This window comes from Gymnoscopelus braueri, assembly GCF_963280865.1.
Source record: "Gymnoscopelus braueri genome assembly, chromosome: 18".
Taxonomy (NCBI): Eukaryota; Metazoa; Chordata; class Actinopteri; order Myctophiformes; family Myctophidae; genus Gymnoscopelus; species Gymnoscopelus braueri.
This window is the reverse complement of record NC_137618.1, coordinates 753,782-772,483: the sequence shown is the minus strand read 5'-3', so window position 1 is coordinate 772,483 and position 18,702 is coordinate 753,782. Positions and strand designations below refer to the sequence as shown.

At 40.7% G+C, this 18,702-nt stretch overlaps 1 protein-coding gene across 1 annotated transcript in view; it reads left to right on the top strand.

The window, feature by feature from the left end:
- LOC308105811 (low-density lipoprotein receptor-related protein 1B-like) overlaps positions 1-18,702 on the top strand; it is a gene marked incomplete at its 3' end in the record, with an annotated part of 706,266 nt that overhangs the window by 630,691 nt on the left and 56,873 nt on the right. Inside the window, 6 exon segments of the mRNA XM_080456736.1 lie at positions 2,433-2,546; positions 7,948-8,027; positions 14,866-14,952; positions 14,955-14,956; positions 16,355-16,391; positions 16,394-16,503. Of these exon segments, the coding sequence (XP_080312862.1) occupies positions 2,433-2,546; positions 7,948-8,027; positions 14,866-14,952; positions 14,955-14,956; positions 16,355-16,391; positions 16,394-16,503 (430 nt within the window).

The following is an 18,702-nucleotide window of genomic DNA, read 5'->3' as shown; positions in this document are numbered from 1 at the left end:
GTGTAGAACAGTGTCTGTAGGACAGTGTCTGTAGGTGTAGAACAGTGTCTGTAGGACAGTGTCTGTGGGACAGTGTCTGTAGGACAGTGTCTGTAGGTGTAGAACAGTGTCTGTAGGACAGAGTCTGTAGGACAGGGTCTGTAGGACAGAGTCTATAGGACAGGGTCTGTAGGACAGGGTCTGTAGGACAGGGTCTGTAGGGCAGAGTCTGTAGGACAGCGTCTGTAGGACAGGGGAACACAGCTGTGGCACAATGTCTCGGCCTCACTTGAGAGATGAGTGCGGGTTCTTAGTAAGGTTGGGATCCTAGGATTTTAGTTCCGTATCCCAACCCTAGTTCCTACTAAATTCTGCCCCATCCTACCCGGGCCGCGCCCAAAATCTCTGCTAATTAGTCGGGCCGAGCCTCGGGTTCCGTGAAGAAAAAAAAGGAAAATCTTTTACCCCCCAAAAAGACAACTGCCCCTAGCGGCCTAACGGTAAGGCCGACGGAAAGGGCAGTAGATGTGTTGGATGCAGCTCAAAGTGAACTTTACTCAGGTATCTAGTTTGTCGCCGTCCGACCTTCCTAGCCCGTCTTATTAAAGAAAAAAAAAACGGCGACAATGGCCAAAAGTGTCAGGTTTCAAGATGTTTTGTCCATTATCTCTGGAACAGAAGGTCCAATCTGCTCAGTTCAAAGCTTGTTGGATGCGTGACTTAGAAGACATTAAGCACAGTATGACACATTTTCGGGTTTTTTAGACTAAAAGTATGGTAATTGTTCGGGCCCGTTGAGAACTCTAGTTCCTATCAGTGCACGTGTCAGAACGTCTCGTTGCACTACATTACGGAAACGGCAGTTCTAATACCCCAAGTTTCATTTTTTACTGCTCCGTAATTCTAATGCATCTTTTGACCTCGTACATATCCTCGATGCCCCCCCCCCCCCCCCTGTACGATGCATATTTTATTATGACATATTTCAAAACATGTGTACATTCTTGATATCCCCATGCATATTTAATAACTTTTTATTTTTCTGCCATGCTCCAAAAACACCTGGGAATTCATTCCAAAAAACACAAACATCAAGATTATGATTATATGTGTGCTCTTTTGGGAATTCACCGGAAAACTAAAAATCATCCAGATCGGTCTGTCTCATTATAATCACATGCCTTATTTATCAAAGAAATGGTATATATATATATATATATATATATATATATATATATATATATATATATCATCGCAACAGAGGTGAAAGTACTTAAATCCGTCTCTAGCAGATGTCTTGTGGGACACGACAGATAAGGGATTCCACTTGAGATGCTTCTGTATTCACCAGGCAGCTTGTGTTAGAATCTGGTACAGTAGGAATGTGATTTGCTTGCTAATGTTGACGGGTGATCCGCCGAAGCCCACAGTTCCAGCCTGTGATTGTATACTCACTATTCTCAAACATTTTCATGCGAAGGATCCCCAAAATGATACATATTTGGCTGTGGACCCCCACCTCATATTTTGTGACAGTGACCTCCAAAGGCAAAGATTTTTTCGCTTCAAAAAAGTATATAAATTCAAAAGATTTGCAAAAGATTTGCCAAACATTTCAGGATTTTTCAAAAATAGCAGATCTACAAGCTCATAGTGCGGCAGTCGGTGCCGCGCTATGAGCTTGTATATCTGCTATTTTTGAATAGCCCAAAGTATAACATATTATGGTTAAAGTGGTTAAAATGATTGTGACGCTAATTTTGTAACTAATTTGGACTAATTTACCTGGGGACCCCCTGGTAATCCCTCAAGGACCCCTGGGGGTCCCCGGACCCCACTTTGAGAACCAATGGCGGAAACAACCTCAACAGTTAGGCCTGTCACCATTGTTACATAATTGCAATTATAATAATCGTTTCCATGCTCAACGTTTTCAAAAAGAATTCGGAGCTCTACAAGCTCACAACGCGCTGCGATATGACGCGCTGTGTGCTTGTAGATCCGCTATATGTCCACTATTTTTGAAAGTATCAAATTATTAAATAGCCTATATCAGTCAGTTCTTTGTATATTTAAGTTGTTTGTCATATCTACCCTGTACAATTTTTGGTTACGAAGCCTAAAACTCCAAACGGAAATGTCATTTGTATTTGCCGTATACTGTATGTCCCAATTTTGTTCGATGCCAAAAACACAATTATATTACAATTATTTATTTGCCAATTAACCAACAAGTAAAAATCTCATGATCTTGTGACGACCATACTAAACAGCAGTACCTTCTCAGGACACTGTTAACGCCTGATTCATACTTGGTTGCGCGTTGTGTGATGTCACACATCGGGGGAAATAAGACTAGATCTGCAGGTTTTTTTCCGATGCGCGACAAACCGGCTCGCGACTAAGTCTAAATCAGGTCCTTATAACTCCAACCAACACTTAATGTGTTGCAGCTGCACGTCAGGGTTCAAGAACCAGCGTTGTGACGAACTGGCCAACCCGTGCGATTACTTCTGTCAGAATGAGGGGATGTGCACGATTACAGCCCTTAACAAACCACGCTGCAAGTAGGTCCCTCTCTCTCTCTCTCTCTCGCCTCTCCGGCTGCTGCATCCAGAGCCCGTTCGCCCATTCTGCTCCATCCATCCATCCTCCTCCGGCTCCGTTTCAGCACCAGTCCCAATTTGCGGTCCTACCTACCCCCCCCCCCCCCACGCACACACACACACACACACCCACACACACATACACACACCCCCACACACACCCACACACACACACACACACACACACACACACACACACACACACACACACACACACACACACACACACACACACACACACACACACACACACACACACACACACACACACACACACACACACACACACACCCTCCGTCATGCACCCTGCCTCCTCGCCTACAGTGGTGGATAAAGTACTCAAATGTTTTACTTATGTAAAAGTATCAATACTGCAACATAGAAGTACTCTGTTACAAGTAAAAGTCCGGAATTCAAAAAGTACACAAGTATTGGTATCAAAATGCACTTAAAGTACCAAAAGTAAAAGTACTAAGATGTTTGAAAATAGCAGATCTACAAGCTCACAACGTGTCGCGATGCGACGCGTTGCGACGCGTTGCGACGCGTTGCGACACGTTGAGCTTGTTGTGTATGTTAAGCTCAGCTTAACATACACAACAAGTACATTTACTCAAGTAAATGTACTTTGTTTCTGTCCACCACTGCTTACCTCCACCTGGCTGTAGCTCTGTCTACACCCCCCCCCCCCGTCCCCCCGTCCCCCTCACTGACACCCATTCCATTCAGCACCCACCACCACCTGTGTTGATTTTGACAGCAAATTTCGATTTAGTTTTAGTCATAATCTTTTGAATAAAATTCCATTTAGTTTCAGTCATATTTTAGTCATCTGAAATGGTTTAGTTTTTATCTAGTCCTGGTCGACTAAATCTACAGTTGATTTGGTTGACTAAAATGTATGTTGGCGGTGCCTTGATGGTGTCGTAATGGCTGATTTTACACTTGGTTGCATGCCGAAAATAGCCGATCTACAAGCTCACAACGCGTCGCAGCGCGACTCGTTGTGAGCTTGTAGATCGGCTATTTTCAGAGCGCGACCCAGCAGAACCTTTTAGTTCTACTTGATCTCTTCTCCACTCGTCCCTCCCTAACATTTTTGTGTAGTTTTTATTTGTTGACGAAATTGTCAGTTTATTTAAGTCATCATAACTTAGTCTTTATTTCGTTTTTATTTCGTTTTCGTCATTGAAAAAAGGTAGTCGACAAACTTTTTTTCGTCATAGTTTTAGTCGACGAAACCCACAATGCTTGTAGATCGGTCACATTTTTGGGGCGAGAGATTTGGTGTAGAATAGAACGGAGAAAAAAAATAAGCCGTCCAAGTACAGAGCCAACTCGGGTCCAGTTTACTCCAGAGGGTTAAAGGGGGGGATGCAGCACTAGGCTGATTTTGGAGTTAATTTTCCCATTCAGGTACAGCAGGGTAAAAACAATGGCCGACTGCATAAGGCTGACCTTATAGTACACAGTGATGTAAACGATACAGCTGCCCATAATCAAATTAATAATGAGTGTGATAGATCAGATTTGTATTGACACTACTGTCGGCTAACTGTCTATGCTTGGCACATAGAAACACCAGTGGATTATCTGGGTATACTCTATGCTTGGCACATAGAAACACCAGTGTATCATCTGGGTATACTCTATGCTTGGCACATAGAAACACCAGTGGATTATCTGGGTATACTCTATGCTTGGCACATAGAAACACCAGTGTATCATCTGGGTATACTCTATGCTTGGCACATAGAAACACCAGTGTATCATCTGGGTATACTCTATGCTTGGCATATAGAAACACCAGTGTATCATCTGGGTATACTCTTAAATCTAACACACACATAATAATATTATTAGCTGCCTGAGGCTAACTGGCCTGCAGTGGTGGAAAAAGTACTCACATTTTTTACTTAAAGGGATATTTCACTTTCAAAAAAACTTCATTTTATCGTCTACTCAGGCTTTTGTGAGCCCCCCAGACCGTTTTTAAGTTGCTTGATTTAGTATTTAGATATTTGATAATCATTTTATCAGACACGCCCCCTTCCTATACAAACCCATTATAACTCCATTTTTAACCTGTTAGATTCATCAAAAACACCCGTCCTTGGTTCTGCTGACTCACCCTGCCCTCCTAATACGTGAGGGGCGGTGTTTTTTCGCTTACTTTTTTCATAATTTTTTTTTATTGTATTTAATTTTTTTCATTTTCCAAAAAAAGGATTAAAAATACATGAAAAAAGTTATCGAAAAAACACGGCCCTCTCACGTATTAGGAGGTCAGGGTGAGTCACCAGAACCAAGGACGGGTGTTTTCGATGAATCTAACATGTTAAAAATGGAGTTTGAAGTTATAATGGGTTTGTATAGGAAGGGGGCGTGTCTGATAAAATGAATATCAAATATCTAAATACTGAATCAAGCAACTTAAAAACGGTCTGGGGGGTTCACAAAAGCCTGAGTAGACGATAAAATGACCAAACGTTTTTTTGAAAGTGAAATATCCCTTTAAGTATCAATACTGCAATATAGAAGTACTATGTTACAAGTAAAAGTCTGGAATTCAAAATGCGCTTGAGTAAAAGTACACAAGTATTGGCATAAAAATGTACTAAGAGTACCAAAGGTAAAAGTACTCATTATGCAGAATGTCCCATTTCAAGTTTTCAAATGTATAAAAATATTTTGAAGATAGCAGATCTACAAGCTCACATTGGGAGCTTGTAGATCGGCTATTTTCAAATGGCCGAAATGTATATAGGGCTGAAGTTGTTAATATATGTTTTGTAATACTAATCAAAATCTACAAAATGACTAGTAACTAAAGTAAAAAAAAAGAAAAATGTGGAGTAAAAGTACAATATTTGGATCCAAGATGTAGTGGAGTAGAAGTAAAAGTATTGGAAATTGGAAATACTCAAGTAAAGTACAAATACCTAATTTTACACCACCATTGTACTTAAATACAGTACTTAAGTAAATGTACTTTGTTACTTTCCACCACTGCTGGCCTGTCCTGTTTTGTTATCTGCTGTCATTTTAAACCTGAACAGAAGGGCTTCAATGCCCCTTTAACATAAGATGACTTCATTTAACGTTATATCAATTATGTATTTTAGTTTGGTTTCATGCTGTAACAACGTAGATTCATTAATATATCAAAAGTAGAAGAAGATTAATGAATCTAGATTAAGCTGAGAGAGAGAGAATTAAATGTTTTCTCATGGATTTATTTTTCTATTTTTTTTTAATGCTTTTGCTACAATCAAAGAGATGAACTCTCGGCTCGTCTCAACGATCTTATTAAAATTCATGCCGGCGTTTCCACTGTGACATTTAGTTCTAAGAGGGTGTGATTAATTTGCCATATGTATGGGGTCTGCATTCTTATTTATGACGGCTTTGATGTTCCCGATTCTTAGAGTGCATGTAATTTAGAATAATTTCTGTCCCTATCATCATCATCCCGCCGGTCGCAGCCATCAGATCACTCATGCTTTACGGAGCTGCATCTGCGTCAATCATGTGTAAATTGGATCTCACCTTCTCTAACGGGGGCTCATACATCACACACACCCCATCGGACCCCCGTCATACATCACACACACCCCATCGGACCCCCCGCCGGACCTCCATCCCAACACAAATGAGATGACGTCTTGTTTTGCATTCCGTCTCTTATTTATGTATTTATCTATTTTTGCAAAACAGCCCGACATGTTGAGCCCTGTGTCATTTTAAGATTTATTTGGCTATTCAAAAATAGCAGATATACAAGCTCATAGCGCTCATAGCACTCATAGCGCGGCACAGAATTTGTGCAAATCTTGAATATGTATTTTTGAAGGCGAACATTTGTAACTCAAATATTTGCTTCTGGGGATTCTACAAATGTCTTCTAAATCTTTTCAAAAAACGTATGTTGCTATAATCAGTGGTGCTCAAACGTTTTCATGATATGTATTTGGCCGCAGACCCCCATCTCAAAATATGTTGTTCCAGCCCCCCCCCCCAGAAGCAAAGATTGCAGTTACAAATGTTCGCTTTACAAAAAAATTATATATCCAAAGATTTGCAATTATAAATCTATTTTTTCACAAAAATAGCATTTTTTCACAAAATAGCAGATCTACAAGATCTGCTATTTTTTTAATAGCCCAAAGAATATAAAAAATGACATATGCGTTCCCGGTCTTAAAGGGTTAATTTCCATGGCTTTTCTATGGACTCTGTGTGAGGTGGCTTCTTTCCCTTCCGGTTGAATTATGTGTTTTGCGTTGAGTTCAAAAGACTTCAAAGTGTGTCGCCTCCGAATCCCGGACCTGTGTCTCACGCTTAGCCTGGAATACAGATAGAGACACTCGTTTAGCGTTTGTTTTTTAGTTTTTTTTTTCACTTTATTTCTCCGTCTGCCAGCCTTCCCTTTGAGCCTGATTTCCAAACGTCACCCGTTACGTGTAGGCACGTCGTCATTGCTGATTGGATAGTGCTCAACGAATCACAGTAGAAAGGGAAGTGACTGGAATTTGTACATTGGAAGGCTCTGGTCCCGCCCCCCGCCCACAGACCAATCAGAATCCTTGGCTCCCTGGCGTTCCGAAACCGGCCCTTTCCCATAGGAAGACTGGCAGACGGAGAAGCCAAGTGAGACAAAAAAAAAAAAAAACGCTGAACAAGTCCTCCGTCTGAATTCCAGGCTATCGCATGATAGCTACAACCGATCTACAATTACTGTGATTGTAGATCGGTAGATCGGTAATAGGCTCTATGCCCAGCAGCCATATTGGAAAGAAAGTGGGCCTCTTCCTTACTTACTTCACAGGTGTTACCAATGATACTAATGAAGGCTCTGTTCCATTTAGTGTAGCACTGTGGTTCTCAAACGTTTTAATTTCAAGGATCACCCATAACTCTGAGAGTGTACAAATGGAACCAAATGGACCCGTGAGGGTCCATTTGGTTCCATTTGTACACTCTCAGAGTTGCACACCTGTAAGGGGCCATTTTGGAACCCCCTCAAGGAACCACGAGGGTCCCTGGACCACACTTTGAGACCCACTGGTGTAGCAGAGTGTCTCCAGTGAGTCAACACCCTGACTCTGTTTGACCAGAATGGAACAGAGCCTTCATTAGCATCATTGGTAACACCTGTGCAGGAAGTAAGGAAGAGGCCCAATTTCTTTCCAATATGGCTGCTGTCCATCGAGCCTATTGTAGATCGGTGCGTGACACGGGCGTGCCCTAAGTATCCCATCATTCGTGTTCCTCAGAAGCCTCTTAATGCTTTAGGAGAGAAACGCTTGAGAGATGACGACGGCTCAGGTGATTCTTTCTCTTTTGACCCCTCCCCCTCCAGGTGTTCGGTCAATTGGGCGGGAACGCAGTGCGAGAGGCCCGCGCCCAACAAGAGCAGCAGATCGGACAACACCGCCGGAGGTGAGTAACTAACCGTACGGTCCCTGGAAACTAGTGAGGAAACGATGCATGACTGAGCAAGCAGATTGTAATAAATTGCATTACAGTAATGTAGTGGTTGGTTAGAGCGTCTCCCATTCCAATCCCCAGAAATGCCAAACAGCACCAAAGCCTTTGAGGAAGGCACTAAATCCCCTTCTGTGTATTAGTCTTATTCTTCATCTTTTCAAGAGCATAATAATGTTTTCACAGAATTCCATATGCCTCTTGCAGTGTATTTTGTATACAATTTCATTTAGTTTTAGTCATATTTTATCTGAAATGTTTTAGTTTTTGTCTAGTTTTAGTCGACTAAATATCATTCGATTATAGTCGACTAAATTTTAGTCGACAAAAATGTATTTTGGTGGTGCCTTGATGGTGTATTAATGGCTGATTTTGCACTTGGTTGTAGCTGCGACGCGTTGTGAGCTTGTAGATCTGCTATTTTCAGAGCGCAACCATGCATACAAATGTATTTTAGTTCTACTGGATCTCTTCTCCACTAGATCCCTCACTAACACTTTAGTCTAGTTTTTATTTGTTGACGAAATTGTCAACATATTTAGTCTTAGTTTTAGTAATCATAGCTTCGTTTTTATTTAGTTTTCATCAGTGAAAAAAGGTAGTCGACCAGCTCCACCTGGCTACGTGTCCAAGTGTCCTTGAGCAAGACACTGAACCCCTAAATGCTCCTCTGCCGTCGGTGTGTGAATGTGTGAATGTGAAATACATTGTAAGCGCTTTACACATGCAGTCCTTTTACCATCTAAATCTACATAAATGCACTCCATTCCATTTACAATCCTTCACCCTCACGCAAACTTTGGAAGCCGTTCGTAGCCAATCAGAATTGAATATGAGAAATCTGACCCGATACATATTGATCACATGACTCCAGAGATAATGGTGTGCCGATTTGTGTGAATATAATTTAGAACTAAATCTGTAATGAGTCGTAGCAAAAAGTATGTTTTGAAGAGGACACAAAACGTGGGAAAATACCTGGGGCCTGCTGACAGTATTATGGGCAGTCGATCCAAGATCAAACAAAAAATAAGTCAATAATTTAATTAATTTTATTTTCTATAGCAGATCTATACAATAAAATCTGTCCATGGAGACAGTTTGGGGGTGATTTGTTGAGTTTTGTCTCCAACCGCACATTAGGATGTGTGCTTGCATGCACTCAGTGGTCCATAGTGGTGGAAAAAGTACATGTACATGTTTTACTTAAGTAAAAGTATCGATACTGCAATGTAGAAGTACTCTTTAACAAGTAAAAGTCTGGTGTTCAAAATTTACTTAAGTAAAAGTACAAAAGTATTGGTGTTAAAATGTACTAAATTTACCAAAAGTAAAAGTACTGAAATGTTTGAAAATAGCAGATCTACAAGCTCACAACGCGTCGTGAGCTTGTAGATCTGCTATTTTCAAATAGCCTAGGTATAAAATAGGACTAAAGTGGTTCATGCATGTTTTATAATATAATAATGTATATCTGCAAAGTAACGGGTAACTAAAGTTTTCAAATAACTGTAATAGAGTAAAAGTACAATATTTGCCTCTGAGATGTAGTGGAGTAGAAGTAAAAGTACAGAAAATTGGAAATACTCCAGTAAATTAAAAAATACCTCAAAATTGTACTTAAGTACAGTACTTGAGTACATGTACCTTACACCACTGAAAGTATATATATATATACTGAAGTAAATACTCAAGTATTTACATGATATGTATTATGTATATAAGTCTGTCTTTCGATTGGATCGTGCAGTAACATTATCAAACCCTACGTTGTTCTGTCAAATCTGAGATAATGAACCACTCCAACAGGTGAAATAATGGAGGACACATGGAGGGTAATTACAGGAAACTGATATTCATGCATATTTTCTTATTTACATGCTTTCACTCTTGACTTTTAGGTGAAAAGGTTATGGCTTATTAATGTGGGCTGGGAGCTAAGCAATTAAGTTGAGGAGAGCACAAGGTGCTGCTGCCTCTCTGTCTGCTGAGGCTACAGCCTCTCTAAATTGGATATTTTTTCCCCACCAGGCACACACTGTAAGTGTTATTGTGTGGAAGGAAATATTATCTCCAGTTTCCACAGAAATTGCTTGTTAGCATTGTTAACTTGCAGATACTTGTGGCCCTTACCGCGGTTCAATGAGCACAACTCCCACCAATGCTAAGATTTCTAACAAGCAGGGGAGAGCACACGCCAAAGAAACTCTCTCACACAATGTGGTGTGTGTGTGTGTGTGTGTGTGTGTGTGTGTGTGTGTGTGTGTGTGTGTGTGTGTGTGTGTGTGTGTGTGTGTGTGTGTGTGTGTGTGTGTGTGTGTGTGTGTGTGTGTGTGTGTGTGTGTGATGCAAAACAACAGCCAAGCACATTTCACAAAGTTATGTTGGTCTGAGAATCGATAACTTACTGTACAGACACATACGTTTACAGAATCGATAACTTGCCGACATACATTGCAGAATCTATAACTTACAGACATACCGTACATAGCATTATTCAATCTAATGACATTGACAAGGAGGTTGTTTTGGTCATTTGAAATAAAGGAGTCTGCTATGGTACAGTACACCAGTTCACATATTTGAATGACTGAAATAGATGATTTGTTTTCTTAATACGTGTCTGAGTTGTGAAGGGAGACTCATAATGAACAGCAACAACAGTCTCTCTTCCCTGTTATCACACGGCCTCGCCTGTCTCTCCTTACACACTAAAGGGTGATGTTTTGTCACCGTGCTCCCATTGACACATTCAAAACATGGCTTTAAAAACATTTAAAGCATCTCAGGCTTATATCAGTGCCTTGTTGGATCAGAACCCTAGTCCCTACCAGACTCTTGTTGGATCAGAACCCTGGTCCCTACCAGACTCTTGTTGGATCAGAACCCTAGTCCCTACCAGACTCTTGTTGGATCAGAACCCTAGTCCCTACCAGACTCGCTCCAGTGACTTCCTGGCGCTCAAGGTGGTATTTTCTAAAGATTTATACATTTGAAAAAAGACATTCTGTATAATGGGTACTTTCTACTTTTGGTACTTTAAGTACATTTTGATACTAATACTCTTTCAGACTTTTACTTGTAACAGAGTATTTCTACATTGCAGTATTGATACTTTTACTTAAGTAAAACATTTGAGTACTTTTTCCACCACTGGCTTCGACATATTTTAGGAAAAGACAAGATGTTAGCCCAATTTTATACCTAGGCTATTTGAAAATAGCAGATCTACAAGATCACAACGCGTCGCATCGCGTTGTAATCTTGTAGATCTGCTATTTTCAAACATTTTAGTACTTTTACTTGTGGTACTTGAAGTACATTTTGATACCAATACTTTTGTACTTTTACTCAAGTAAATTTAGAATTCTGGACTTTTACTTGTAACAGAGTACTTCTATTAACGTATTAATTTAGGAAAAAACACAAAGGGTTAAAATAATGCTATATGGAGATATGAGGTTTCTGCCTGACAACCATGATATAGAAACAGCAATATGAGAATTATTAACCCTTTCAATCCAGGAACACATACTGTGTCATTTTAGATGTTTAGCTATAGCCATTATTTTATACTTTGGGCTATTCAAAAGCAGATCTACAAGCTCATAGCGCGGCACCGAGTGCCGCGCTATGAGCTTGTAGATCTGCTATTTTGTTTTCAAAATCGTGAACATTTCGGCAAATCTTTGAATATATATATATTTTTAAAGCGAACATTTGTAACACAAATCTTTGTTTCTGGGTTTTCTAATGCCTTCTAAATCCTAACAGTTTTTTATTTTTATTTTTTAAAACATTATGTTGCTATAATATCAGTGGTTCTCAAACGTTTTTCATGTCAAGGACCCCCATCTCAAAGTATTTTGTTCCAGGGACCCCCCAGACGCAAAGATATGAGTTACAAATGTTTGCTTAAAAATATATATATGTTCAAAGATTTGCACAAATGTTCAATATAAAACAAAAATAGCAGATCGACAAGCTCGTAGTGCGGCACTCGCTATTTTTGAATAGCTTAATAAATCTAAAATGACACAGATTGCGTTCCTGGATTGAAGCTCTGGCGGCAGGACTCTGAGGAAGATGTCGGTCCATCTGTCGGTATGATTACCATGGAATTCACTGAACACCTTCATGCTCCCACAGGATCAACTACAGACAAATGTTCCCTTTTCTATGTTTCTGTCCGCAGAGCGCGGACCCCCATCTGGAATCATTTTGTGCCAAGGACTCCCATACAAAGTTTTTCAATGCTATCTTGGGGTTGGGGAACTTTTGAGAACCACTGCCCTACTGAAATTGGTGGTCTCCATGGCCTTTCCTCTATAGCGCCACCCTTAGCCCTATTAGTGAGAGTGCGGGGCTCTAAGGATGGAGATGTCGGTTGGATGTGAAACCCTTTGGTCCGGTTGGATGTATAGCTAATAGCTATACATCCAACCGGACCAAAGGGTTTGGCTTTGATAGGCTCTCTGAGAGCCTATCAAAGCCCAGCTATAGCTATTAGCTATAGCTGGGCTTTGATAGGCTCTCAGTGTAGGGCCAGATTTACTAAGCCTAATACGCCTCATTTCAGATGCATTCTGCTCCTAGAAAACATGCATGTCCTTTATCTAACGGGTGCACCAGCCTAGAAATGCAGTTTGAAAACGCATCCAAAATACTGTAATAAAAACAGCCTATGCTGTAGATTAAGTAGCAGTCGCACAAAACATGACCTTGAACCTCCCACACAACCTTTCCAATCCAGCAGTATTCAAAGCTTCCTCTGCATCAGCTCTAGCTCTATAGCAATATTATCTGGCATGTTGGATAAAATAGAATCTACAATAGCTTTCTGCAGCTGGAATATCACACAGCCCACATCGTAGTGACTGTCCCTGGTGGATGTGTTGTTATTGCACATCCAATGGGGTGAAATTCAATGCACTTTAACAGGATTTTTGTAAACACATTTCCAGAAACAGAAAACACACAATGAATTATTGTTCAAGTCATACTTGTCCCGCCATCTGTTTTTTCAGATGTCTGAAATATGACTAAAACTAAATGGAATTTTATTGAAAAGACTATGACTAAAACTAAATCGGTCTGACCCGGGAAACTACAGACCTATCTCCATACTCAGTGTCGCTTCCAAAGTACTGGAGAAAGTAATTCATGAACAACTTTATGGGTACCTTAGTGACTCCAAACTACTGTATACTTTCCAGTCTGGTTTTAGGAAGTCCCACTCAACTGACTCATGTCTTCTCTACCTTACTGATTTCATTAGATCTGAAATGGAAGCTGGTAAGCTAAGTGGAATGATCCTAATTGATCTCCAAAAAGCCTTTGACACAGTACACCACGGCTTACTGTTCAACAAACTTTCAGCCTTAGGCCTGAGCTCTTCTAGTTTAAATTGGTTTATTTCGTATCTTTCAGACAGGGATCAAATCACAGACTTTCAAGGCCATCTCTCAAAGGCTCTGCCTGTGACCTGCGGCGTCCCGCAAGGGAGTGTTTTGGGCCCCCTGTTGTTTCTAATTTTCATAAACGACCTCCAAGCTGCCTGTACTGTTAATTTGTTCTTGTACGCGGATGATTCAGCCATCCTGGCCTCAGATGAGGATGTAGACAAGTTGAATGGCACCCTTGTCAAGGAATTCAATCGTATTAAGACCTGGCTTTCAGACAATAAATTATCCCTTCATATGGCCAAAACGGAATATATTTTATTTGGTTCTCAGCCCAGGTTGCACAAACTGGCCTCTCCCAGTATCACTCTTGGGGGCCAGTCCTTTCCGGCTAAACCCTCAGTCAGCTACCTTGGTTGTCTGCTTGATCGCAGCCTGGGTGGTGAAAACATGGCTCTTAAGACCATTAGTAAGGTAAATGGTAGAACCAAATTCTTAGCCAGGAAAGCGCAGTTTCTGGACTCTGCCAGTCTTCGCTTATTAGCAAACTCACTGGTTTTATGTTGTTTTGACTATGCCATTGGCTCATGGTACGGTGGCCTAACCAAAGCCCTAAAAGAGAAGTTGCAGGTTTCTCAAAATAGGTTGGTCAGGCTTGTCTTGGGGCTGTCTGCAAGGGACCATGTTGGAAAACATCATTTCCAGCAGTTGGGTTGGCTCCCTCTGGCAGCCAGGTCAGTTCAACTACAGCTGAACTTGGTGCATAACATCTACATAAACAGCGCCCCTGTGTACCTATGTAATCTTTTTCAGAAGCGTAGCGAAGCCCATTCCCACCTAACCAGAGCCAGCATAGCAGACCTGACCATGCCCACGTTCACCACTGAAATGGGAAAACGCTCATTTAGATTTGGAGGAGCAGTTAACTGGAACTCGCTACCCCTGACCATAAAGAGCACCAGCAGCCATCTCCTTTTTAAGACAAGGGTCAAAGCATGGCTATTAGAAAACGTTGCCGAATAGTAGGGTCACTTATGTTAGCAATGTGATTATATGTATTTATGCTGTAGTGTAGTAATTGATTGTTTTATTTATTATTGTACTGTTTACCTGTATGTATTTTGTTGCAGTGTTGTTTGTCTCAGACCAAGGACCACAATGAAAACAAGTCGCAAGACTTTTCTGTGTCTGTATCCTTGACGTTTCTATGATGAACATGGTGTAACATGTGTTTTTCTCGTGTGTAACGTCTAATAAAATCAAATCAAATCAAATCAAATCAAAATTTGGTGTCAAAATCAACACTATCCACCTCCCTCCCTCCCTCCCTCCCGCTCTCCCCCCCCCTCTCCACCCCCCCCCCCCCTCCTCCCCCCATGTCTCTGCCTCAGGGAGCATCGCCATCATCGTGCCTCTGGTCCTGCTGGTCATCCTGATCGTCACTGTGGTGGCGGGCGTCTTCATCTGCAGACGGAGGCAGAGGTAAAACACACACACACACACACACACACACACACACACACACACACACACACACACACACACACACACACACACACACACATGCACCCACCAGTGGTGGAAAAAGTACTCGCATGTTTTGCTTAAGTAAAAGTAGCAATACTGCAATATAGAAATAATCTGTTACAAGTAAAAGTCTGGAATTCAAAATGTATACTTGAGTAAAAGTTCACAATGCGTCGCGATGCGACGCATTGTGAACTTATAGATCTGCTATTTTCAAATGGTCTAAATAATTAATAATAAATTATAATGCAGTAAAAGTACGATATTTGCCTCTGAGATGTAGTGGAGTAGAAGTAAAAGTACTGAAAATGAGAAATACTATAGTAAAGTACAATAACTCAAAATTGTACTTAAGTAAAGTACATTTTCCACCACTGACACACACACACACACACACACACACACACACACACACACACACACACACACACACACACACACACACACACACACACACACACACACACACACACACATACATACATATACATATATCATGTTCAAAGGCCACCAAGCTAGCAACAGTATACACACACACACACACACACACACACACACACACACACACACACACACACACACACACACACACACACACACACACACACACACACACACAGCGAAGTCCAGCTCATGCATTTCCACTGCTTTGAAATGTTTTATCGTAACAAGTGAGCAAGTTTTCCATTTCTAACAGAGATGTGGGGGAATGATTCCACTGGGCGGTTCACTGTAAAGGCCTTTTGATTGGGGCGGTTTCACTGTAAAGGCCCTTTGATTGGGCGGTTCACTGTAAAGGCCCTTTGATTGGCCCGGCGCCTTATAGACGCTCCATCACATTATGGAAAGTAGGCCGTGGTGCGGCGGCGTGACTTTGAGATTATATACAGCTGTTTATTGTTGTACTGATCGTCCAGGCCACATGCAGCGCCAACTGTGCTAACGCATGCTAACGCATGCTGTTTGTCGGGTGGAAACCTCACATGTTCCAAAACTGATACTTTTCAGGATTCAAATTCAAAAGCATCAAAAGTAGCAGATCTACAAGCTGGAAATGTGTCGCTTCGCGCCGCGTTCTCCAGCTTGTAGATCTGATGCTTCTGTGTGACGCTGTAGTATCAATCAGGGCGTTAATTTGCAGGGGGGGAAAAAAGATAAAGTTAAAACATGGAGATAAGAGGTTTTTACCCGACAGCGATAATATGTCACGCTTTTTTTGCACTCCTCCCTCCTCCTCCCCTCCCTCCCCTCCTCCCCTCCCCTCCCTCCTCCTCCCCTCCTCCCCTCCCTCCCTCCCTCCCTCCCCTCCTCCCCTCCCTCCTCCCCTCCTCCTCCGCCCCTCCCTCCTCACAGGGGAAACGTGTGCAGAGACAACCCATGACCAACGGGGGGATAACGTGGAGATTGGCAACCCGTCTTACAACATGTACGAAGTGGACCATGACAACCACGCAGACGCCGGCAGTCTGCTGAGACCCAACTTCACACTGGACCCACACAAGGTACACACACACACACACACACACACACACACACACACACACACACACACACACACACACACACACACACACACACACACTGGACTTGCACACGGTTGGTGTCTTATGGCTCGTTAATGTGTGGAGCAGTGGGTGTCTAAAGGCATTACATTCACACACACACACACACACACACACACACACACACACACACACACACACACACACACACACACACACACACACACACACACCGTGCTACTGCCTTCTCTGGTGAGGTTAGCCTTTTAAATTGGGTGTTTATTTTTTCCCCCTCACCAGGCGTACTGTGTTACAGTGTTGTTGTGTGGAAGAAAAATATTATCCAGAGTTTCCGCAGAAATTGCTTGGTGTTAGCATTGTTAACTTGCAGATCCGTTGTGGCCTTATGGTTCATATACTCTACTATGCTACGGTCTCTAACAGGCAGGGCACAGGCCAAGGAAACGTCTTTCACACACAATGTATTCTGTCTTGATACAAATCCATAACCAAGCACATTCTTTACAAAGTTATATGTTGGTCCTTGAATTTATTTAGTTACATTGGAAAGTTGTTGCCCTGATGAAGCGTGTTGGTGTTCCAACCTCACAGTTCAACTTCACCTTTTATTTAATCCATTAAGACCGGAAAAGCATCTGTGTAATGTTGTATTTATTTCTTTGGCTATTCAAAAATAGCAGATCTACAAGCTCATAGCGCGGCACCGAGTGCCGCGCTATGAGCTTGTAGATCTGCTATTTTTGAAAAAAGTCATGAAAATGTGTGCAAATCTTTAGTTTGGATATATACATTTTTTTAAAGCGAACATTTGTAAATCAAATCTTTACTTCTGGGGGTCCCTGGAACAACATATTTTGAGATGGGGGTCCGTGGCCAAATACATATCATTTTGGGGGTCTGTGACATGAAAAAGTTTGGGAACCACTTATCAGTGGCTTATAGCAACATAAGTTTTTTCAAAAAGGATTTAGTAGACATGTTTAGAACAAAAAATACTGTATCAATTCAAAGATTTGCACACATTTTCACGATTTTTGAATAGCCAAAGAAATAAATTAAATGACACAGATGCGTTCCCGGTCTTAACGGGTTAAATAAAGTGCAGTCAATATACAACAAACAACAATAATATATTTTTTTTTAACTGTCAAATATGCTAAATTGTTCTGCACTCAGTTAAAATATAAAGGAAATGTCCCCCAGCTGTATCAACGTAAACCCAAATGTTCCTCTTGACCACTGCCTGTGGCTGTGAGTGAAAACACAGTGTTATAACATCTTGTCTTTTCCCAGTAACTGAGTTGATGTGTCGTCAACAGTTTGGTTGAACTGTGTTCTAGGAACGCTAACATTTTTGGAGATGTTGTGTAAATCTTATATCAGCCCCTCTGGGTCGTATATACTTGTATGCAGTGGTGGAAAGTAACTAAGTGCATTTACTTAAGTACTGTACTTAAGTACAATTTTGAGGTATTTGTACTTTACTTGAGTATTTCAAATTCCCAATACTTTTACTTCGACTCCACTACATCTCAGAGGCAAATATTGTACTTTTACTCCACTACATTTATTTGAAAACTTTAGTTACTAGTTACTTTTCAGATGTAAATTATGACATTATGAAACATACATTAACCACGTTAGCCTATTTTATACCTAGGCTATTTGAAAATAGCCGATCTACAAGCTCACAACGCGTCGCATCGCGACGCGTTGTGAGCTTGTAGATCTGCTATTTTCAAACATTTTAGCACTTTAAGTACATTTTGATACCAATGCTTTTGTAATTTTACTTAAGTACATTTTGAATTCCGGACTTTTACTTGTAGTATTTCTACATTACAGTATTGATACTTTTACATAAGTAAAACATTTGAGTACTTTTTCCACCACTGCCCCTGGGGTCGTATATATATATATATATATATTATATATATATATATATATATATATATATATATATATATATATATATATATATATATATATATATATATGTATATATATATATATATATATATATATATATATATTATATATATACATACATACATATTTACATATATACATATATATATATCTATATATATATACATATATAATATATAATATATATATATATATATATACTTGAATGCAGGTGGCGTGCACGGAGCCGACAACAGTCTCCTCTGGTTG